Source organism: Pseudorasbora parva, chromosome 22 (genome assembly GCF_024679245.1).
Source record: "Pseudorasbora parva isolate DD20220531a chromosome 22, ASM2467924v1, whole genome shotgun sequence".
NCBI lineage: Eukaryota > Metazoa > Chordata > Actinopteri > Cypriniformes > Gobionidae > Pseudorasbora > Pseudorasbora parva.
The window spans coordinates 711853-736897 of NC_090193.1; the positions used below are offsets into that span (position 1 = coordinate 711853).

Consider the following 25045-nt stretch of genomic DNA (forward strand, 5'->3'; position numbering starts at 1 on the left):
TAATTTGATCATGATTGGCCTAGCTAAATGTTGTTTGATCTAATGCTGAAAGATGTAATATATAATATCTTTAAAGTCACCGTGAAATCAGAGTTTACAGTTAATGAAATACTGCAGGTGAGGAGATTCGGTTTATTACACAAACCGAGATCGGGGATTGATCGCTTTGAGAGCTGTGGTCTCTTCGTATGTTTGATGATTGGTGATAACTATTAGATTACAGTACTCTTTTTTTTTTACTGTAAAATCCGATTAGTTCAATTTGGCCTACTTAAAAAAGGCGTGCAAACCGATTGCCTTAAAAACAAGTACATTGAAAGAGCAATATAGGGCTATGGCAAATGCTTAGCTAAAAAAAGAACCAAGTAGCCTACTTTACTTTAGATGTACTCTTGATTTAGTAAGCTGTTTTAATGCTGAATATCTGTTCAATTACAAAATATAGAGGGATTATATCAACACAATTAAAACTTTCTAAAGGTGTTTATGAATTAAGTGTTAGCAATAGTATTGTAAACGACATTGGTTTGAGCAAACCCCTCATCTTTAACGATTTCGTCAGAAATTAGGTCAACTTTTAGAAAAACCTATGCAATATTTCCCTTCTTTTGAAACCGAATGATTTCCTGTTGCATCGCAGCCCAACCGAAGGCAACACTGATCCCCATAACGGTGAGCTGTTACTTTTTTTGCTTCACACTCAAACTAAACAATTATAGATTTGTACAATAAAATTAAGACACCATTAATAGACTCGGACATATCTCATTTTCCTATTACTATCAAGTAGATAAGATTGGTTATACACTTTGTATTAAGGTGTTATTGTTACAGTGTAATTATATATGTTATTAATTTTATTAATAACGTACTTATAGGGTTAGGGTTTGGTTGAAGGTTAGTTGCATGTAATTATACATAATGTACTGTTATTACTATGGTAAGTAGGCTACATGTAATGTGTAACAAGGACACGGTAAAATAAAGAGTTACCGTCACTTTTTAATGCCAAACAATAGGAGCAAAATATTTCCCATGTGCTGCCCTTCTGAGGGGACAAGGGTTTGAATCCCATGGAATAGTAAATGATTACATTGAATGCAATGTGTAACTGTTCTCATATGAGTGAATATACAGCTCAATGTTAAGTCTCTTAATTTTTTCGAGTGCTGTATTTCCTTATACTTTGTGAAGTTTCAGGAATAATAAGACTTGGCTCAATCATTACCCAACAGCCCAGACACGTGTGTCCAGATGAGCAGCCTATCAGGCGGTGTGTGAGCGCCCTCTACTGACCGACTTGGCGCAGTGACTGACCATAGATGCGCATGCGCAGTGGCCTCATTCGACCGCTCCAGACACGTCGACACACCCGCCATTTTGGAACGGGCAACACTTCAGGCGCTGTCGTCACTCACATTAAAACATCAGCAACACTGCAGCCTCTGATCGAAAAACCCGCGCGATTTAAATCTCGAAGAAATGTGATAACCTTTCACAGAATGTGTTTTATAGCCTGTATGTTTTAACTCAATATTACAGGTTTAATGTATTGTGTTAGTTCCGCAAGTATAATGCAAAACCGGATGATTTTTCAGAATTTAAGCTTTCAAATGATACTTAGTTTATGATGATTTCTTAAAACATGATTTGAGTAATAATATGCTATATTGCTGTTTATTTAACACAATACTTAAATGAGGTTATCATGCGTTGAAGTGAACGCGTACAGACGAAATAGAGCTTGATCTATTCATTTTCCTTTATTATTACAATTACTTGCATTGCCTAAAATGAATCAAAAGCTCAGCCAGTGAGAGTCAAGAACAAGAACCACTAGATCTCTCTCTCAACAAGCAGAGCTGATCATTTATACACAGAAAATACAACACACAACACAATCTGTGATTATGAATGAATTAATATGGATTAATAATCACAATATAACCTCACACTCGTTCAGAACTTATTAAACTACAATTAAATATTGTTTTGATGTGTTAGAATCATTTCCACTTATTTGATGAAATGCAAAGAAGAGCTGACAGTTTATTTTGGACTGTAGATGACAAAAATGAATGAGATGCACTGCATAACATGCTCTTCTTATTCAGTCATTCTGTCTCGTTTCCAGTCTAAATATCTAAATATTCTTAAATCAAGATGCATTTACTAGATCAGTAAAACGACATGAGATATTTTTTCTTGTTTTGTTGAAAATAAAATCTAAATGAAGAGAGTTTTTGCTTAAAACAGGCAAAATGATCTGCCAATGGGGTGAGAAAAATAATCTTATTTCTGATTGGGACGGAAACAAGAAACAAGATTTCAGTGACTGAGTAAGAAGAGCATTCTCTGCAGTGTAGATGTGATCAAATAATTCTCCGTCCTACTTATGCAATGTTCAGAAGACATCACTCAAATTTCATCAACGCTTTTGTGTTGTCATTTTTTGCCGAATCTCTGTGGCACAGCCATGCTCCATATCTGTCCAGGAACCGTCTCCCAGTCCCGAGACTGAATCCTGTCCTCCGTGGACAAGCCACTCCGAGCCCCGCGACCAAAGCTGGGAAGCAGGAGAAGAAAGGTCAGCCATGTCTGTCTCATTAAAGGGTTAATTCAGCCGAATAATGAGATGTCTGTCATTAACTCCTCTCCCTAATGTCGCTCCACACCCGTAAGACCTCCGCTCATCTTCACACACAGTTTAAGATATTTTATATTTAGTCCGAGTGCAATTCACGTTTATTTATTACAAGGTGTCGGTGTCTGATATGATGAAGTGACGTTTCACTCATAGTCACTGCAGGCAGAAAACAAAACCATAATAATTATAATCTGCTAAAGTCGAAAAGTCTCAGTGATTTACTGCAGAGAGCGAGAACTGAACACAATCAGATATTCCTGTCACTGTCTCTGATGATGGATGTGCTCCAGAAGCTGTCAGAGAACGAAATATTGATTATGAAGACGTTAAAGTTGAGTTTGGAGAATATGCGTGAGATGGAGAATATGAGCAGAAGCTGAATGAGCTCTGATGAGGACAGATGATGATGGGATTAAACATCTGCTCAAACTCAACCCTTACAAGCTCCAAAAGGTCACGGAATATGCTTTATTTTATTCTTCTGTGATTGTTACTCTAACACCAGGGCCCGTATTCATAAAGATTCTACGAGTCCTCTGAGAAAACTCCTAACTTAGCTTAAAAACTTTTACGTAGGAGTCTTAGCGTAAGAGCTATTCAGGACCGATCTGAGAGCAACTCTGAGCGAGGACACTACAAACACTATTATCTGCGTGAAGAGGCGGGGCTGACCCCGTTGCGAGTATGACACAGTCTTTTGAAGACCGTGATTGGTTGGTTGTCCAAAAAGAGGGAAAAGGAGTGCTTTTAAGTATAGGGTCTATTCTAAGCCTTCACTTTGAAATGACAAGCGCAAATTGTTCTATTTTACCGTTCTCTCTCACTCTGCTGTATTGTGGCATTCTCCCAGTCACCAAACATCGTAATATAGCGATTACTTTCATTTCTGGCGCTTTGGCCTTCCTGCGCTGTCGGAGATGTGTCTCTAATAAGATCCGTCACAAACATGATCCCTGCACGATCTAATCTATAGCGTCTTATTAACTCACCGTCATCCATCGTCTGCAACATATTTCTTCTCCTTCTTTGTCTTTCTGCCATTTTCTCCGCTGCTAAAGAAACTCTTCAGCCTCGTCTGTGCTCCTAATCCGACCTTAAGACCTCTTAAGGGTTAAGATGCTTTCTGAATTACTTTTTTCTTTACTAGGATTTTTTAGTTAATTTTAAGAGTAAACGCCCCCATTTCTAAGAAATTTCTTAGAATTTTGTCACTAGGAGCTGCTCTTTGCATTAAGATTCGTTATGAATACGGGCCCAGGAGTTTTATATTATCACGACAGGTGGAGATCTATCCATGTTTAATATAGATCTTGGTCACCGACGACCCGAAAGACCTGTAGAAGGTTTGGGGAAATGCATTTAAGGGTTAAGGCGGTTATTGAGGATTATGATGAGCAGGGAGCGGCTGAATATACGCACCGCTGGGGCTGATGCAGAACTGAAGGGTTGCGTTCGTATCTCTGAGAGCCGTGGAGTAAAGATCGCAACATCTCCGCCAGAAGACGATCCTCCAGAAGATGATCCATCTGCTCCTCAGTGGCCTGAGACACATCAATGACAGAAATCATCATCATCATCTTCATCCTCATCATCATCTTCTTCATCATCATCACCATCATCATCACCATCATCACCATCATCATCATCATCTTCATCATCATCATCACCATCATCATCACCATCATCACCATCATCAATGACCGTCATCATCCTCTCTGTTCTTCACACACACACAGTAGAAATCGAAAATATACTGGAACAGAAAAAAGCTGCACTGCAAAACATGCTCTTCTTACTCACTCATCTTGTCTTGTCTCTAGTCTAAATATCTAACAGTTATTAAATCAAGATGCATTTACTAGATCAGTAAAACGACATCAGATATTTTTCTTGTTTTGTTGAAAATAAAATCTAACTGAAGTGAGTTTTTGCTTAAAACAGGCAAAATGATCTGCCAATGGGGTGAGAGAAATAATCTGATTTCTGATTGAAATCTTGTTTCTTGTTTCCGTCCCGAACAGAAATAAGATTATTTCTCTCTCCCCATTGGCTCCCATGTTTGGCGGTGCGTCTCTTACCCCTCGGCTCTCCAGCCTGTTCTCCTCGTGTGATTGGCTCTGCTCCAGCTCGTCATCTTTAGCGATGGACTGGCTCATATCAGCCATCACCAACAGCACGCCCATCACCAGCCACACTCCTGCATCCATTCCCAGTCTGACCAGTTTATTCTCTGCTCATGTGTGTCTGCACTGGTGTTATGGTGTATGTGGAGCCGATCCGGCTGAGCTTCGGAACAGACGTGGCAACTTTATCCTTATATACGGTGAGTGTGAGACTCCAGAGACTGATGAGACACTGACGGCCCATCTGTGATTCGGAGGATTTACTGATGGTCTGAGTGATGGATCCCAGAGGAGCTCAGGGAAGAACATGCTTATTAAAGCTCTAACACATCAGCAAGCACACACTCTCCCAATACACCGGCCAGCCCTTTCTCATTAACCAATGACGACATGCCAAAATCAGTTCATTAACCCCTTAAAGCGTTAGTTCAGCCAGAAATGTAAATAGTGTGATTAATTCCTCCTGTGGTTGGCCAGCCGTCAGACCTCCGCTCATCTTCACACACAGATGAAGATATTAGTGTTGAAATCCGATGGCTCAGAAAGGCCTTCATTGACACCAATGTCATTTCCTCTCTCAAGACCCATAAAGGCACTAAAGACGTCGTTACAAAGCCCATCTCACTACAGCGGCTCTACAATCATTGATGAAGAGGCCAGAATAGAGTTAGTGCGCAAAAACACTAAATAACGACATCCACTCCCCTAAAGGATTATTAGGAACACACACTAATCCTGTGTTTGACCCTTTCTCCTTCAGAACTGCCTTAATTCTCCGTGGCATTGATCAACAAGCTGCTGAAAGCATTCTTTAGAAATGTCGGCCCATATTGATAGGAGAGCATCTTGCAGTTGATGGAGATTTGTGGGATGCACATCCAGGGCACGAAGCTCCCGTTCCACCACATCCCAAAGATGCTCTATTGGGCTGAGATCTGGAGACTGTGGCGGCCATTTTAGTTCAGTCAACTCATTGGCATGTTCAAGAAACCAGTTTGAAATGATTGGAGCTTTGTGACATGGTGCATTATCCTGCTGGAAGTAGCCATCAGAGGATGGGGACATGGTGGTCATAAAGGGATGGACATGGTCAGAAACAATGCTCAGGTAGGCCGTGGCATTTAAACGATGCTTTGCTGCATACCTCGGTTGTAACGAGTGGTTATTTCAGTCAAAGTTGCTCTTCTATCAGCTTGAATCAGTCGGGCCATTCTCCTCTGACCTCGAGCATCAACAAGGCATTTTCTCCCACAGGACTGCTGCAGACTGGATGCTCTTCCCTTTTCACACCATTCTTTATAAACCCTAGAAATGGTTGTGTGTGTAAATCTCAGTAACTGAGCAGATTGTGAAATACACAGACCGGCCCGTCTGGCACCAGCAACAGCCAAAGGCGACCAAAGGAACCGAAACTCCATCAGGGCATGATGGAGAAAAATAAACCTTAGAGAAACCAGACTCAGTTCTCCTCTGGCCTATTAACACACAGCGAAAGATTATTATTCTGGACACCGCACAGGTCAGAGGTCAGATTAGATCGGGATATTCAGAAGTTTAAGGTATCCCGCAAGAGACGGGTTCATTTAGGACGGCGCGTCGATTACACAAAAATATGAATATTTGAAAGATCGGAGTCAGCTCGCCGGAGACGGTTTATTGAGAATTTACTTTAAGGAATTATCCTTTCCTATTCTTCAAAAAAATGTGCAAGGACTGGGTAAAGCACATCCTCAGTGGCGCTCTACTTTAGCCTGACAAGCCGGAGCCACATCCAGATGTTTGGTCTGGAAACTCCCCATTGGCGGCTCAATCTGAGGGGCGGATAAACGGCTGTCTGTCAAACTCCCTCTGCACGCGATAGGATAGCGCTACAACCAACCAGAGCAACGAAGTTGAAGCGGAGCTTACAGATTAAACATTCGCCGTATCCGGTCGGCTAAACTCGAACACATCTTCCCTTCTTCAGAATGACTTCAGTGCCGTTCTTTGTTCTTTTCTCAGAGAAAAGCTGAACTCAAGTCTTCCAGAGTCACGGCTAAAGCTGATTCGACAGACCGCCGTTCGCCAGCTTCTGTGCTTACTAGAAGCACGCAAGCCCAACCGTCATTATGTTAAGCCCCGCCCACCGACTCTAAACACGATCTGATTGGCCTGACCAGAGTTTGGCGTTTACAGCTCAGAAGTGTATTGAGACTTGCTAGACGACACTCGCAGCGGATTAGATTTGCTGCCGCTAGGGCGCATCTAGATTTCTAGGCTGGCTATACTCCACACTGTCAGTTTAAATCCAATTATTTGGCGTTCTGATCTAAAATGACTGACGTCCACACGGTTTATCGCAACCGATCATGATTTGTGTCCATGTAGTTCCTTTGTTTTCCAGATTTTTTTGCATCAGTTTCTATGCCAGTGATGTTGCGTTGGTAGGCATAAACCAAAACAGAAGCAAAAGCTGCAACACAGAGGGGTTTGCAGTACAGATGTTGTGTTCTTTACATCATGACATTGTGAATGCATCTTCTGAGACCGCGGCTGAACCGCAGGATAAGCATCTTTAATCTATATTTATCCGTTTATAGCACAACTTTGTAGCATTCCAGTTGAAGTCACGCCAAACTTCCTGAGCGTGAGGAATTGCGGTAGCTAGATGTAACAAACCATAGCGGACCGTACAGTCCTTATGCTCATTTACTATCATTTGTATCGCCAAGGCAGAGTCCTGCACGGGTCGACCCGCAAATTTTGCTGTGTCGGATATGGGTCCGTTTGAATCTTTATTTGAGGATTGAACACAAACGCGGAAGACAAGCCAATGCTGAATAAAGTCGTAGTTTTTGTTATTTTTGGACCCAAATGTATTTTGGATGCTTCAAGAGACTCTAATTAACCCACTGATGTCTCATATGGTCTACTGTGATGATGTTTTTATTCCCTTTCTGGACATGGACAGTATAGTGTGCATCAGTGGCGGCTACTGGTCTGTCAGAGAGGGGAAGCTCATTTTCGGCCAATTGTCTTATTTATTTTAAAGTAAATTCTGCCCTATATTCCTTTTCAAGAAAATGGTCTTTTACCCTGTGAATGAATGAACGATCTAAAAAAAATATTAAACTCTGTAAAACTGAAACAAGGAATGTGGTGTATAATTGTGTGAAATGTATGGTGAAAATCAAGCAATTTCGCCAAGCAAATATCAAAGAAATAGTTTGCAGCAGTTTTTATTTCGACTGAACTTGAGAAATCCGCGATGGGACTGAGCGCGAATAGCTTCAGTGATTCCTTATAGTACAGAATCGCTGTCAGTCAAAAGGAGATGCAGACCCTCCAATCATCACGCAGAAGCTCGGAGTCCGGGCCAGCCCACTCCCCATTCACTCCCAGAGACGCTGAGCGTCCGTGGGCGGGACATAATCGCAGCGTTTATCCAATGACCGTCTAGTTTCGAAGCGCTGAAAAAAACCGTTCAAAGCAGCCCCATCAGTGTTGCCAAGTCCGCGGTTTTCCCGCGGAATTGGGCTACTTTTAACCGCTTGCCGCGGGTTGATTTTTTATTCCGCGGGTTAAAGGTTTAACATATTGCATCAGTTATATTTAGCTGAAATGGTTGTGTTGAAATAAATATTTTACTTTAGCCAATTCATATTCCACCAATGATAACAAGGATTCTAGGATGATGACATAAGCAATATCGTATCAGCATAACTGTGCTGATAAGCGCACACTTTGTGAGGTACAGTGGCACTGCTGGGCTTGTTCGCTAATGTGTGTGTGTGTGTGTGTGTGTGTGCTGCGGCGCGCACCGGCTGTCGTTTCCATGGTAACCGAATGCGTGCTCTCCAGGGTTGTTGTTGGTAAATAATAATTTAAAAAATAAATGTCATACACAGAAGAATTTTCTATAAATTAACATTTAATGAGGAATATCTTGCAATGTTTATTTTACATTATTTTTAATTTGAAATGAATTTCACAAGTTTGTGGTTCACTTCCACTGGAGTTGTATTTCTGCATTACGTTTTTAATCGGATGCGGCATTCTGAGAGACACCATGCCTCCTAAATCTGGGAAATGGTCAAAATATGGAAATACATTTTTTGAAAAAATATTTTTTGGTATTGGGCTACTTTTGGGCTATTTTTGATTGGCCATTGGGCTGGTTTTGTTGCGAAAACCTGGCAACCCTGAGCCCCATTGAAGTCAATGGACGCTGGGCTTCAATAGGGAGCTGTGACACTGCGGGAATGTATGAGAAGGAAATCGAGTCAGCCGACCTGCTATATGTAACTGATTCTGAACGAACTCGTCTTTGAGATGAACGTTTTCTAACGCATTTTAGTCAATACAATGTTAATATAATAGTACATATTTGACCATTAATTTTGTGACATTATAAGGGAAGCCGAGCTTCCCTTGCAGTCTTAAAGAAATCGCCACTGGTGTGCATACACTTGCATACGCTCTCGGACTAAATATAAAATATCTTAAACTGTGTGTGAAGATGAACGGAGGTCTTACGGGTGTGGAGCGACATTAGGGAGAGGAGTTAATGACAGACATCTCATTATTCGGCTGAACTAACCCTTTAAATGCCATTCCAGTGCAGTTTAACAGGTAGAAAGTTGGAAAAATAAGGGTTACAAGTTGCCTGGAAGGAGGCATAAGATGGAGGACAGACCATTAACAGAACAGGGAACAGGTGTACCTCCATTAGAAACCACAGCAACTAACAATAAACAAGATCTTTCCTGAGTTTAGCCAATATTATTTAGATATTGTGAGAAAAAAAGTCAGAATGACTTGAGAATGTCATCAGAATTACTTTACTCCTTAGAATTGTGAGATTCAAACTCGTAATTGTCCGAAAAAGTCTAGCAGATAACTCTGAGACATGCTCTAAAATGTTTTGCTAATGTTCCCATTGCGTTATGAAAGCGTTATTTCTGAATGTTCTCTGAACGTTATGGGAACATTTTATCATTCTAACATTATGGGAACACCACTTCTGAAACTAGTAACAGTTAAAAAACAATAAAGATAACCATCCAACTAAATGTTTCAGAAAAGGTTTCCATGAATGTTCCTCTACTCATCGCTTTGAGAGAACTTTGCCAGAACATTCCCTTCCCATTAGCACCTGCTCTCATAAGTTAATCTCACATCTGCTAACTAACTGAAACCTGAACACACACACACACACACACACACGCACGCACGGATAAAACCCAAATCTGCCATTAAAGTGCTGGTCGTGTCCTCAGGGACATCCATTAACCTCCATGACGACTAATAGGCTTAGATGTGAAGCGTTGATCATGAGTCGGTCTCCGCTTCTACAGCTCTGGGTTTACTAAAGTACTAGCTTACCATTTTATAAGAAGTACTTTTTACATTGCAACTTCCTTACAAATGTGTAATTACAAATATATTTAGATACATGACCAGTTTAAATAGAAATCTCGGGGTATTTTAGTAACTGTAAAAGCGTGTCACTTGTCAACCATTTAATACTTTTAACATGCATTTAAAGCGTTAGTTCAGCCAGAAATGTAAATGGTGTGATTAATTCCTCCTGTGGTTGGCCAGCCGTCAGACCTCCGCTCATCTTCACACACAGATGAAGATATTATATTTATCTGATCTGAATCGATTCACTGACTCATAACGGTTCGAATCATGAGTCGATTCACTGACTCATAACGGTTCGAATCATGAATCGATTCACTGACTCATAACGGTTCGAATCATGAATCGATTCACTGACTCATAACGGTTCGAAGCTTTGTTCTGAAATCGGCCATCTCTATATAAGTCGTTATTTAGTGTTTTTCCCGCACTAACTCTATTCTGGCCTCTTCATCAATGATTGTAGAGCCGCTGTAGTGAGATGGGCTTTGTAACGACGTCTTTAGTGCCTTTATGGGTCTTGAGAGAGGAAATGACATTGGTGTCAATGAAGGCCTTTCTGAGCCATCGGATTTCAACACTAATATCTTCATCTGTGTGTGAAGATGAGCGGAGGTCTGACGGCTGGCCAACCACAGGAGGAATTAATCACACTATTTACATTACAGGCTGAACTAACGCTTTAAGTGTCTTTTAAAGCATACGTATAGTATGAAGTGTGTGTTGTTGAGCTGAAGAGGGTGAATATCTGTGCTAGCCCAGGTTTATCTGTGATATGAACATCCTGTGCGCATGACTGATGTTTTGAGCGGTCATCGTGACATCATGAACAGAACGTCCTGTCACGTCCTCGTGTTATTAAAGCGTTCATACACTGACATCTGAGAGACAAACACACCGACGTCAAACAGATCTCGCTGATGATTTTAGATGACTCTTACAGTGACTTCATATGACACACTACAAAATAATGCTCATCTTACTTTTGTCTTGTTTTCAGTCTAAATATCTAAATATTCTTAAATCAAGATGCATTCACTAGATCAGTGAAACGAAATAAGATATTTTCTCTTGTTTTGTTAAAAATAAAATCTAAATGAAGTGAGTTTTTGCTTAAAACAGGCAAAATGATCTGCCAATGGGGTGAGAAAAATAATCCTATTTCTGATTGGGACGGAAACAAGAAACAAGATTTCAATCATTTAATTTCAATTATGTTCAGACCCAATGCTGATATTTGCTCTTGTTTTAAGCTCAAACTCTCTTCATTTGTTCAGTTCCTCAGAACACAAGACTTGATTTCTTCCCTTTGCTGTCGTTAATGAATCTTGATTTAAGGATGTTCTGAGTTTGAGCTGGAGAACAGAAATCCTGAGGAAGATCCTCATTTCTGCAGCGCATGTGATTTAATGCACAGCCTTATGAAATCTGATGTATAGTTTATTGTGTTCATGTTTCTGGCCTCTGCTTTAACGGTCAGATTAAATGTGCCGGACTCGCGCTCATCTTCTGAACACAGATGAAGATATTTGTAATAAATGGACAGATTTCTGTCCTCCATTGACAGGCTAAGCAACTTCCACTGAGGCTTCAGAAGCTCATAAAGAGAAACGGATCCGTACGGATCGAGCGGATTATTCCAGATGTTCTGAAGAGACTCCATGGCTTTATATGAGGAAGGAAAGTCTGACGGGTTTGAGTGACATTAGGGAGGAAATGATCCCAGGACTCTCATTAATGGAGAACTGGCCCTTTAAGAGACGGACCTGCTGTTGATTTATTCAGACAAGTGTTGGCCAATCCCGTGTCTTTCTGCATTATACAGTCAGTTCTGTTTCAAATGAAGACCGGCGGAAACCCAGCACACAGATCTGCTTCAGTAAAACTTCAGGCTGGTGACGTTTGGCCTTTTTATTGGTGCGCACGCACGCACACATACACACACACACACACACACACACACACACACACACAGTAAAACTTCAGGCTGGTGGCGTTTGGCCTTTTATTGGTTTGTCAGTACAGTGAGTAATGAACATCAGGATCATCAGACATAAATACATCTCAGACATTCTTTCATTTTCATGTTTCAAAGCATGGAATGTGTGTAAAACTAGCAGAAGTATCTGCGTTATTACGAGAGAAACACAAAGACTCTTTCAGAACAAACACACATGAGAAGAAACGTCAGAAGATCAAGACTTTAGAAAAGAAGCCGTTTGTCGAATTGATTTAAAGGCACTTCTGTGGCTTCTGCAAAGGTTTCTGAAAAGGGTCAGTATAGGTCAGTCAGAAACCGGTTCGCCTCGCTGTCACACAATCTGATGACCAAACAAGGTTAAAGGTCACGCACAATACAAATCTATGAACTGGAACAAAACTGCATGGATGCAAAATGACTTGATTAAGATGACGATGGATGAATAATTTATTGATGGATTGTCAGTGTTGGGCACAGCGTGTCCAGAATAATTTAAAGATGGACGGCAGACCGTGAGCTGTGTGCCGTTCCTTCAATAAAATAAACACTTATTCTTCTTTGATTTTTACTTAAAACTGAGAATATTCCCACAGGTCATAAAACGCTTCATTGGTTTATTCATATTATCAAAAACATCAAGCGCTTAAGATCCTTTAAATCATCTGCCCGTCTTCACAGACGCTTCCGTGTCTGTAATTAATCATTATAAACATAAATCTCGGCAGATGTCACAGTAAATAACTTATTTCAGCAGATCCACACTATCAGTTCTGCCAGACCTACGACAGCAGATCAATAAAACCATCGGGGTCAGGAAACATAAAGAAAAAACACGTTTGGATTGAACTGTGTCCCTCACATCAGAAGAAAAGCGGATGGATCATGTGGTCAGGAATCAGATTCCGGCTGTTCGTCGTTGAGAACGGCTGATGGGATCTGAGCCGAGCCTCTGAAGTCCAGCCGAGAGACGCCGAGAGCGACCAGACAGCGCCAGACCTGAGGACAGAGCGGAACAAGGTCAAACACACACACACACACACAAACAGGAGAACGGGGATCACACACTCCCACCGTGGCTTTTTAAACCAGTGATGCCCAGAGGCAGACAGAGTACAAAAATGTCTAGTAAAGCACTACAGTCAGATGCACTACAGTCAGATGTCTACTCTAGTAAAGCACTACAGTCAGATGACTACTCTAGTAAAGTACTACAGTCAGATGACTACTCTAGTAAAGCACTACAGTCAGATGACTACTCTAGTAAAGCACTACAGTCAGATGACTACTCTAGTAAAGCACTACAGTCAGATGACTACTCTAGTAAAGCACTACAGTCAGATGTCTACTCTAGTAAAGCGCTACAGTCAGATGTCTACTCTAGTAAAGCGCTACAGTCAGATGTCTACTCTAGTAAAGCACTACAGTCAGATGACTACTCTAGTAAAGTACTACAGTCAGATGACTACTCTAGTAAAGCACTACAGTCAGATGACTACTCTAGTAAAGCTCTACAGTCAGATGTCTGCTCTAGTAAAGCGCTACAGTCAGATGTCTACTCTAGTAAAGCACTACAGTCAGATGTCTACTCTAGTAAAGCACTACAGTCAGATGTCTACTCTAGTAAAGCTCTACAGTCAGATGTCTACTCTAGTAAAGCGCTACAGTCAGATGTCTACTCTAGTAAAGCACTACAGTCAGATGTCTACTCTAGTAAAGCTCTACAGTCAGATGTCTACTCTAGTAAAGTACTACAGTCAGATGTCTACTCTAGTAAAGCACTACAGTCAGATGTCTACTCTAGTAAAGCGCTACAGTCAGATGTCTACTCTAGTAAAGCGCTACAGTCAGGTGTCTACTCTAGTAAAGCGCTACAGTCAGATGACTACTCTAGTAAAGCACTACAGTCAGATGACTACTATAGTAAAGCACTACAGTCAGATGACTACTCTAGTAAAGCACTACAGTCAGATGACTACTCTAGTAAAGCACTACAGTCAGATGACTACTCTAGTAAAGTACTACAGTCAGATGACTACTCTAGTAAAGCACTACAGTCAGATGTCTACTCTAGTAAAGCACTACAGTCAGATGCCTACTCTAGTAAAGCGCTACAGTCAGATGTCTACTCTAGTAAAGTACTACAGTCAGATGACTACTCTAGTAAAGCACTACAGTCAGATGTCTACTCTAGTAAAGCACTACAGTCAGATGACTACTCTAGTAAAGCACTACAGTCAGATGTCTACTCTAGTAAAGCACTACAGTCAGATGACTACTCTAGTAAAGCACTACAGTCAGATGACTACTCTAGTAAAGCACTACAGTCAGATGTCTACTCTAGTAAAGCACTACAGTCAGATGTCTACTCTAGTAAAGCGCTACAGTCAGATGACTACTCTAGTAAAGCACTACAGTCAGATGTCTACTCTAGTAAAGCGCTACAGTCAGATGACTACTCTAGTAAAGCGCTACAGTCAGATGACTACTCTAGTAAAGCACTACAGTCAGATGCCTACTCTAGTAAAGCACTACAGTCAGATGCCTACTCTAGTAAAGCACTACAGTCAGATGACTACTCTAGTAAAGCACTACAGTCAGATGTCTACTCTAGTAAAGCACTACAGTCAGATGTCTACTCTAGTAAAGCACTACAGTCAGATGTCTACTCTAGTAAAGCACTACAGTCAGATGACTACTCTAGTAAAGCAATACAGTCAGATGTCTACTCTAGTAAAGCACTACAGTCAGATGACTACTCTAGTAAAGCAATACAGTCAGATGTCTACTCTAGTAAAGCACTACAGTCAGATGTCTACTCTAGTAAAGCACTACAGTCAGATGCCTACTCTAGTAAAGCACTACAGTCAGATGTCTACTCTAGTAAAGCACTACAGTCAGATGCACTACAGTCAGATGCCTACTCTAGTAAAGCACTACAGTCAGATGTCTACTCTAGTAAAGCACTACAGTCAGATGTCTACTCTAGTAAAGCACTACAGTCAGATGCACTACAGTCAGATGTCTACTCTAGTAAAGCACTACAGTCAGATGCACTACAGTCAGATGTCTACTCTAGTAAAGTACTACAGTCAGATGTCTACTCTAGTAAAGCACTACAGTCAGATGCACTACAGTCAGATGTCTACTCTAGTAAAGTACTACAGTCAGATGTCTACTCTAGTAAAGCACTACAGTCAGATGCACTACAGTCAGATGTCTACTCTAGTAAAGTACTACAGTCAGATGCACTACAGTCAGATGTCTACTCTAGTAAAGCACTACAGTCAGATGCACTACAGTCAGATGTCTACTCTAGTAAAGCACTACAGTCAGATGCACTACAGTCAGATGTCTACTCTAGTAAAGCACTACAGTCAGATGTCTACTCTAGTAAAGTACTACAGTCAGATGTCTACTCTAGTAAAGTACTACAGTCAGATGCACTACAGTCAGATGTCTACTCTAGTAAAGCACTACAGTCAGATGCACTACAGTCAGATGTCTACTCTAGTAAAGCACTACAGTCAGATGTCTACTCTAGTAAAGTACTACAGTCAGATGTCTACTCTAGTAAAGTACTACAGTCAGATGTCTACTCTAGTAAAGCACTACAGTCAGATGACTACTCTAGTAAAGCACTACAGTCAGATGTCTACTCTAGTAAAGTACTACAGTCAGATGTCTACTCTAGTAAAGCACTACAGTCAGATGTCTACTCTAGTAAAGTACTACAGTCAGATGTCTACTCTAGTAAAGCACTACAGTCAGATGACTACTCTAGTAAAGCACTACAGTCAGATGTCTACTCTAGTAAAGCACTACAGTCAGATGTCTACTCTAGTAAAGCACTACAGTCAGATGTCTACTCTAGTAAAGCACTACAGTCAGATGACTACTCTAGTAAAGCACTACAGTCAGATGACTACTCTAGTAAAGCGCTACAGTCAGATGTCTACTCTAGTAAAGCACTACAGTCAGATGTCTACTCTAGTAAAGCGCTACAGTCAGATGTCTACTCTAGTAAAGCGCTACAGTCAGATGTCTACTCTAGTAAAGCGCTACAGTCAGATGTCTACTCTAGTAAAGCGCTACAGTCAGATGTCTACTCTAGTAAAGCACTACAGTCAGATGACTACTCTAGTAAAGCACTACAGTCAGATGTCTACTCTAGTAAAGCACTACAGTCAGATGTCTACTCTAGTAAAGCACTACAGTCAGATGACTACTCTAGTAAAGCACTACAGTCAGATGACTACTCTAGTAAAGCACTACAGTCAGATGTCTACTCTAGTAAAGCACTACAGTCAGATGTCTACTCTAGTAAAGCACTACAGTCAGATGTCTACTCTAGTAAAGCACTACAGTCAGATGCCTACTCTAGTAAAGCACTACAGTCAGATGTCTACTCTAGTAAAGCACTACAGTCAGATGACTACTCTAGTAAAGTACTACAGTCAGATGTCTACTCTAGTAAAGCACTACAGTCAGATGACTACTCTAGTAAAGCACTACAGTCAGATGACTACTCTAGTAAAGCACTACAGTCAGATGTCTACTCTAGTAAAGCACTACAGTCAGATGTCTACTCTAGTAAAGCACTGCAGTCAGATGTCTACTCTAGTAAAGCACTACAGTCAGATGTCTACTCTAGTAAAGCGCTACAGTCAGATGTCTACTCTAGTAAAGCGCTACAGTCAGATGACTACTCTAGTAAAGCACTACAGTCAGATGTCTACTCTAGTAAAGCGCTACAGTCAGATGTCTACTCTAGTAAAGCACTACAGTCAGATGTCTACTCTAGTAAAGCACTACAGTCAGATGCCTACTCTAGTAAAGCACTACAGTCAGATGTCTACTCTAGTAAAGCACTACAGTCAGATGTCTACTCTAGTAAAGCACTACAGTCAGATGCCTACTCTAGTAAAGCACTACAGTCAGATGTCTACTCTAGTAAAGCACTACAGTCAGATGCACTACAGTCAGATGCCTACTCTAGTAAAGCACTACAGTCAGATGTCTACTCTAGTAAAGCACTACAGTCAGATGCACTACAGTCAGATGTCTACTCTAGAAAAGCACTACAGTCAGATGCACTACAGTCAGATGTCTACTCTAGTAAAGCACTACAGTCAGATGCACTACAGTCAGATGTCTACTCTAGTAAAGTACTACAGTCAGATGTCTACTCTAGTAAAGCACTACAGTCAGATGCACTAGTCAGATGTCTACTCTAGTAAAGTACTACAGTCAGATGTCTACTCTAGTAAAGCACTACAGTCAGATGCACTACAGTCAGATGTCTACTCTAGTAAAGTACTACAGTCAGATGTCTACTCTAGTAAAGCACTACAGTCAGATGACTACTCTAGTAAAGCACTACAGTCAGATGACTACTCTAGTAAAGCGCTACAGTCAGATGTCTACTCTAGTAAAGCGCTACAGTCAGATGTCTACTCTAGTAAAGCACTTCAGTCAGATGACTACTCTAGTAAAGCACTACAGTCAGATGTCTACTCTAGTAAAGCACTACAGTCAGATGACTACTCTAGTAAAGTACTACAGTCAGATGTCTACTCTAGTAAAGCACTACAGTCAGATGACTACTCTAGTAAAGCACTACAGTCAGATGACTACTCTAGTAAAGCACTACAGTCAGATGTCTACTCTAGTAAAGCACTACAGTCAGATGTCTACTCTAGTAAAGCACTACAGTCAGATGTCTACTCTAGTAAAGCACTACAGTCAGATGTCTACTCTAGTAAAGCGCTACAGTCAGATGTCTACTCTAGTAAAGCGCTACAGTCAGATGACTACTCTAGTAAAGCACTACAGTCAGATGTCTACTCTAGTAAAGCGCTACAGTCAGATGTCTACTCTAGTAAAGCGCTACAGTCAGATGTCTACTCTAGTAAAGCACTACAGTCAGATGCCTACTCTAGTAAAGCACTACAGTCAGATGTCTACTCTAGTAAAGCACTACAGTCAGATGACTACTCTAGTAAAGCACTACAGTCAGATGTCTACTCTAGTAAAGCACTACAGTCAGATGACTACTCTAGTAAAGCACTACAGTCAGATGACTACTCTAGTAAAGCACTACAGTCAGATGTCTACTCTAGTAAAGCACTACAGTCAGATGTCTACTCTAGTAAAGCGCTACAGTCAGATGACTACTCTAGTAAAGCACTACAGTCAGATGTCTACTCTAGTAAAGCGCTACAGTCAGATGACTACTCTAGTAAAGCGCTACAGTCAGATGACTACTCTAGTAAAGCACTACAGTCAGATGCCTACTCTAGTAAAGCACTACAGTCAGATGCCTACTCTAGTAAAGCACTACAGTCAGATGACTACTCTAGTAAAGCACTACAGTCAGATGTCTACTCTAGTAAAGCACTACAGTCAGATGTCTACTCTAGTAAAGCACTACAGTCAGATGTCTACTCTAGTAAAGCACTACAGTCAGATGACTACTCTAGTAAAGCAATACAGTCAGATGTCTACTCTAGTAAAGCACTACAGTCAGATGACTACTCTAGTAAAGCAATACAGTCAGATGTCTACTCTAGTAAAGCACTACAGTCAGATGTCTACTCTAGTAAAGCACTACAGTCAGATGCCTACTCTAGTAAAGCACTACAGTCAGATGTCTACTCTAGTAAAGCACTACAGTCAGATGCACTACAGTCAGATGCCTACTCTAGTAAAGCACTACAGTCAGATGTCTACTCTAGTAAAGCACTACAGTCAGATGTCTACTCTAGTAAAGCACTACAGTCAGATGCACTACAGTCAGATGTCTACTCTAGTAAAGCACTACAGTCAGATGCACTACAGTCAGATGTCTACTCTAGTAAAGTACTACAGTCAGATGTCTACTCTAGTAAAGCACTACAGTCAGATGCACTACAGTCAGATGTCTACTCTAGTAAAGTACTACAGTCAGATGTCTACTCTAGTAAAGCACTACAGTCAGATGCACTACAGTCAGATGTCTACTCTAGTAAAGTACTACAGTCAGATGCACTACAGTCAGATGTCTACTCTAGTAAAGCACTACAGTCAGATGCACTACAGTCAGATGTCTACTCTAGTAAAGCACTACAGTCAGATGCACTACAGTCAGATGTCTACTCTAGTAAAGCACTACAGTCAGATGTCTACTCTAGTAAAGTACTACAGTCAGATGTCTACTCTAGTAAAGTACTACAGTCAGATGCACTACAGTCAGATGTCTACTCTAGTAAAGCACTACAGTCAGATGCACTACAGTCAGATGTCTACTCTAGTAAAGCACTACAGTCAGATGTCTACTCTAGTAAAGTACTACAGTCAGATGTCTACTCTAGTAAAGTACTACAGTCAGATGTCTACTCTAGTAAAGCACTACAGTCAGATGACTACTCTAGTAAAGCACTACAGTCAGATGTCTACTCTAGTAAAGTACTACAGTCAGATGTCTACTCTAGTAAAGCACTACAGTCAGATGTCTACTCTAGTAAAGTACTACAGTCAGATGTCTACTCTAGTAAAGCACTACAGTCAGATGACTACTCTAGTAAAGCACTACAGTCAGATGTCTACTCTAGTAAAGCACTACAGTCAGATGTCTACTCTAGTAAAGCACTACAGTCAGATGTCTACTCTAGTAAAGCACTACAGTCAGATGACTACTCTAGTAAAGCACTACAGTCAGATGACTACTCTAGTAAAGCGCTACAGTCAGATGTCTACTCTAGTAAAGCACTACAGTCAGATGTCTACTCTAGTAAAGCGCTACAGTCAGATGTCTACTCTAGTAAAGCGCTACAGTCAGATGTCTACTCTAGTAAAGCGCTACAGTCAGATGTCTACTCTAGTAAAGCGCTACAGTCAGATGTCTACTCTAGTAAAGCACTACAGTCAGATGACTACTCTAGTAAAGCACTACAGTCAGATGTCTACTCTAGTAAAGCACTACAGTCAGATGTCTACTCTAGTAAAGCACTACAGTCAGATGACTACTCTAGTAAAGCACTACAGTCAGATGACTACTCTAGTAAAGCACTACAGTCAGATGTCTACTCTAGTAAAGCACTACAGTCAGATGTCTACTCTAGTAAAGCACTACAGTCAGATGTCTACTCTAGTAAAGCACTACAGTCAGATGCCTACTCTAGTAAAGCACTACAGTCAGATGTCTACTCTAGTAAAGCACTACAGTCAGATGACTACTCTAGTAAAGTACTACAGTCAGATGTCTACTCTAGTAAAGCACTACAGTCAGATGACTACTCTAGTAAAGCACTACAGTCAGATGACTACTCTAGTAAAGCACTACAGTCAGATGTCTACTCTAGTAAAGCACTACAGTCAGATGTCTACTCTAGTAAAGCACTGCAGTCAGATGTCTACTCTAGTAAAGCACTACAGTCAGATGTCTACTCTAGTAAAGCGCTACAGTCAGATGTCTACTCTAGTAAAGCGCTACAGTCAGATGACTACTCTAGTAAAGCACTACAGTCAGATGTCTACTCTAGTAAAGCGCTACAGTCAGATGTCTACTCTAGTAAAGCACTACAGTCAGATGTCTACTCTAGTAAAGCACTACAGTCAGATGCCTACTCTAGTAAAGCACTACAGTCAGATGTCTACTCTAGTAAAGCACTACAGTCAGATGTCTACTCTAGTAAAGCACTACAGTCAGATGCCTACTCTAGTAAAGCACTACAGTCAGATGTCTACTCTAGTAAAGCACTACAGTCAGATGCACTACAGTCAGATGCCTACTCTAGTAAAGCACTACAGTCAGATGTCTACTCTAGTAAAGCACTACAGTCAGATGCACTACAGTCAGATGTCTACTCTAGAAAAGCACTACAGTCAGATGCACTACAGTCAGATGTCTACTCTAGTAAAGCACTACAGTCAGATGCACTACAGTCAGATGTCTACTCTAGTAAAGTACTACAGTCAGATGTCTACTCTAGTAAAGCACTACAGTCAGATGCACTAGTCAGATGTCTACTCTAGTAAAGTACTACAGTCAGATGTCTACTCTAGTAAAGCACTACAGTCAGATGCACTACAGTCAGATGTCTACTCTAGTAAAGTACTACAGTCAGATGTCTACTCTAGTAAAGCACTACAGTCAGATGACTACTCTAGTAAAGCACTACAGTCAGATGACTACTCTAGTAAAGCGCTACAGTCAGATGTCTACTCTAGTAAAGCGCTACAGTCAGATGTCTACTCTAGTAAAGCACTTCAGTCAGATGACTACTCTAGTAAAGCACTACAGTCAGATGTCTACTCTAGTAAAGCACTACAGTCAGATGACTACTCTAGTAAAGTACTACAGTCAGATGTCTACTCTAGTAAAGCACTACAGTCAGATGACTACTCTAGTAAAGCACTACAGTCAGATGACTACTCTAGTAAAGCACTACAGTCAGATGTCTACTCTAGTAAAGCACTACAGTCAGATGTCTACTCTAGTAAAGCACTACAGTCAGATGTCTACTCTAGTAAAGCACTACAGTCAGATGTCTACTCTAGTAAAGCGCTACAGTCAGATGTCTACTCTAGTAAAGCGCTACAGTCAGATGACTACTCTAGTAAAGCACTACAGTCAGATGTCTACTCTAGTAAAGCGCTACAGTCAGATGTCTACTCTAGTAAAGCGCTACAGTCAGATGTCTACTCTAGTAAAGCACTACAGTCAGATGCCTACTCTAGTAAAGCACTACAGTCAGATGTCTACTCTAGTAAAGCACTACAGTCAGATGTCTACTCTAGTAAAGCACTACAGTCAGATGCCTACTCTAGTAAAGCACTACAGTCAGATGTCTACTCTAGTAAAGCACTACAGTCAGATGCACTACAGTCAGATGCCTACTCTAGTAAAGCACTACAGATGTCTACTCTAGTAAAGCACTACAGTCAGATGCACTACAGTCAGATGTCTACTCTAGAAAAGCACTACAGTCAGATGCACTACAGTCAGATGTCTACTCTAGTAAAGCACTACAGTCAGATGCACTACAGTCAGATGTCTACTCTAGTAAAGTACTACAGTCAGATGTCTACTCTAGTAAAGCACTACAGTCAGATGCACTAGTCAGATGTCTACTCTAGTAAAGTACTACAGTCAGATGTCTACTCTAGTAAAGCACTACAGTCAGATGCACTACAGTCAGATGTCTACTCTAGTAAAGTACTACAGTCAGATGTCTACTCTAGTAAAGCACTACAGTCAGATGTCTACTCTAGTAAAGTACTACAGTCAGATGTCTACTCTAGTAAAGCACTTCAGTCAGATGACTACTCTAGTAAAGCACTACAGTCAGATGTCTACTCTAGTAAAGCACTACAGTCAGATGTCTACTCTAGTAAAGTACTACAGTCAGATGACTACTCTAGTAAAGCACTACAGTCAGATGACTACTCTAGTAAAGCACTACAGTCAGATGACTACTCTAGTAAAGCACTACAGTCAGATGTCTACTCTAGTAAAGCACTACAGTCAGATGTCTACTCTAGTAAAGCGCTACAGTCAGATGTCTACTCTAGTAAAGCGCTACAGTCAGATGTCTACTCTAGTAAAGCGCTACAGTCAGATGTCTACTCTAGTAAAGCACTACAGTCAGATGACTACTCTAGTAAAGCACTACAGTCAGATGTCTACTCTAGTAAAGCACTACAGTCAGATGTCTACTTTAGTAAAGCACTACAGTCAGATGACTACTCTAGTAAAGCACTACAGTCAGATGTCTACTCTAGTAAAGCACTACAGTCAGATGTCTACTCTAGTAAAGCACTACAGTCAGATGTCTACTCTAGTAAAGCACTACAGTCAGATGTCTACTCTAGTAAAGCACTACAGTCAGATGTCTACTCTAGTAAAGCACTACAGTCAGATGTCTACTCTAGTAAAGCACTACAGTCAGATGCCTACTCTAGTAAAGCACTACAGTCAGATGTCTACTCTAGTAAAGCACTACAGTCAGATGACTACTCTAGTAAAGTACTACAGTCAGATGTCTACTCTAGTAAAGCACTACAGTCAGATGACTACTCTAGTAAAGCACTACAGTCAGATGACTACTCTAGTAAAGCACTACAGTCAGATGTCTACTCTAGTAAAGCACTGCAGTCAGATGTCTACTCTAGTAAAGCACTGCAGTCAGATGTCTACTCTAGTAAAGCGCTACAGTCAGATGTCTACTCTAGTAAAGCGCTACAGTCAGATGTCTACTCTAGTAAAGCGCTACAGTCAGATGACTACTCTAGTAAAGCACTACAGTCAGATGTCTACTCTAGTAAAGCACTACAGTCAGATGTCTACTCTAGTAAAGCACTACAGTCAGATGCCTACTCTAGTAAAGCACTACAGTCAGATGTCTACTCTAGTAAAGCACTACAGTCAGATGCACTACAGTCAGATGCCTACTCTAGTAAAGCACTACAGTCAGATGTCTACTCTAGTAAAGCACTACAGTCAGATGCACTACAGTCAGATGTCTACTCTAGAAAAGCACTACAGTCAGATGCACTACAGTCAGATGTCTACTCTAGTAAAGCACTACAGTCAGATGCACTACAGTCAGATGTCTACTCTAGTAAAGTACTACAGTCAGATGTCTACTCTAGTAAAGCACTACAGTCAGATGCACTAGTCAGATGTCTACTCTAGTAAAGTACTACAGTCAGATGTCTACTCTAGTAAAGCACTACAGTCAGATGCACTACAGTCAGATGTCTACTCTAGTAAAGTACTACAGTCAGATGTCTACTCTAGTAAAGCACTACAGTCAGATGACTACTCTAGTAAAGCACTACAGTCAGATGTCTACTCTAGTAAAGCGCTACAGTCAGATGTCTACTCTAGTAAAGCGCTACAGTCAGATGTCTACTCTAGTAAAGCACTTCAGTCAGATGACTACTCTAGTAAAGCACTACAGTCAGATGACTACTCTAGTAAAGCACTACAGTCAGATGTCTACTCTAGTAAAGCACTACAGTCAGATGACTACTCTAGTAAAGTACTACAGTCAGATGTCTACTCTAGTAAAGCACTACAGTCAGATGACTACTCTAGTAAAGCACTACAGTCAGATGACTACTCTAGTAAAGCACTACAGTCAAATGTCTACTCTAGTAAAGCACTACAGTCAGATGTCTACTCTAGTAAAGCACTACAGTCAGATGTCTACTCTAGTAAAGCACTACAGTCAGATGTCTACTCTAGTAAAGCGCTACAGTCAGATGTCTACTCTAGTAAAGCGCTACAGTCAGATGACTACTCTAGTAAAGCACTACAGTCAGATGTCTACTCTAGTAAAGCGCTACAGTCAGATGTCTACTCTAGTAAAGCACTACAGTCAGATGTCTACTCTAGTAAAGCACTACAGTCAGATGCCTACTCTAGTAAAGCACTACAGTCAGATGTCTACTCTAGTAAAGCACTACAGTCAGATGTCTACTCTAGTAAAGCACTACAGTCAGATGCCTACTCTAGTAAAGCACTACAGTCAGATGTCTACTCTAGTAAAGCACTACAGTCAGATGCACTACAGTCAGATGCCTACTCTAGTAAAGCACTACAGTCAGATGTCTACTCTAGTAAAGCACTACAGTCAGATGCACTACAGTCAGATGTCTACTCTAGAAAAGCACTACAGTCAGATGCACTACAGTCAGATGTCTACTCTAGTAAAGCACTACAGTCAGATGCACTACAGTCAGATGTCTACTCTAGTAAAGTACTACAGTCAGATGTCTACTCTAGTAAAGCACTACAGTCAGATGCACTAGTCAGATGTCTACTCTAGTAAAGTACTACAGTCAGATGTCTACTCTAGTAAAGCACTACAGTCAGATGCACTACAGTCAGATGTCTACTCTAGTAAA

The 25045-nt window shown here is 40.9% G+C and overlaps 2 protein-coding genes across 4 annotated transcripts in view; both read right to left on the minus strand.

Moving 5' to 3' along the window:
- Positions 1-2129: 2129 nt before the first annotated feature.
- npffl (neuropeptide FF-amide peptide precursor like) lies at positions 2130-4975 on the minus strand. The gene is made up of 3 exons (XM_067432062.1): positions 4726-4975; positions 4067-4188; positions 2130-2566 (listed from the first exon to the last, which is right to left on the minus strand). Exons 1-3 carry the CDS (start codon positions 4852-4854, stop codon positions 2446-2448), a joined length of 372 nt encoding a protein of 123 aa, XP_067288163.1. The 5' UTR covers positions 4855-4975; the 3' UTR covers positions 2130-2445.
- Positions 4976-12164: 7189 nt separating this feature from the next.
- Positions 12165-25045, minus strand: part of slc11a2 (solute carrier family 11 member 2) — a 38216-nt gene continuing 25335 nt past the window's right edge. For all 3 annotated transcript variants that reach the window (XM_067431426.1, XM_067431425.1, XM_067431424.1), the window contains exon 17: positions 12165-13150. In XM_067431426.1, the coding sequence (XP_067287527.1) occupies positions 13043-13150 (108 nt within the window). In that variant the 3' untranslated portion in view covers positions 12165-13042. The remainder of the gene's footprint in view (positions 13151-25045) is intronic.

Bases quoted from the DNA above. Each gene is read 5' to 3' on its own strand.
- npffl (XM_067432062.1), bottom strand. From the start codon at position 4,854: ATGGATGCAGGAGTGTGGCTGGTGATGGGCGTGCTGTTGGTGATGGCT. The intron at 4,189-4,725 runs GTAAGAGACGCA...GATGTGTCTCAG, and splicing joins ACAGGCTGGAGAGCCGAGGG to GCCACTGAGGAGCAGATGGA. The intron at 2,567-4,066 runs GTGCGTATATTC...CCTGCTTCCCAG, and splicing joins GTTCTGCATCAGCCCCAGCG to CTTTGGTCGCGGGGCTCGGA.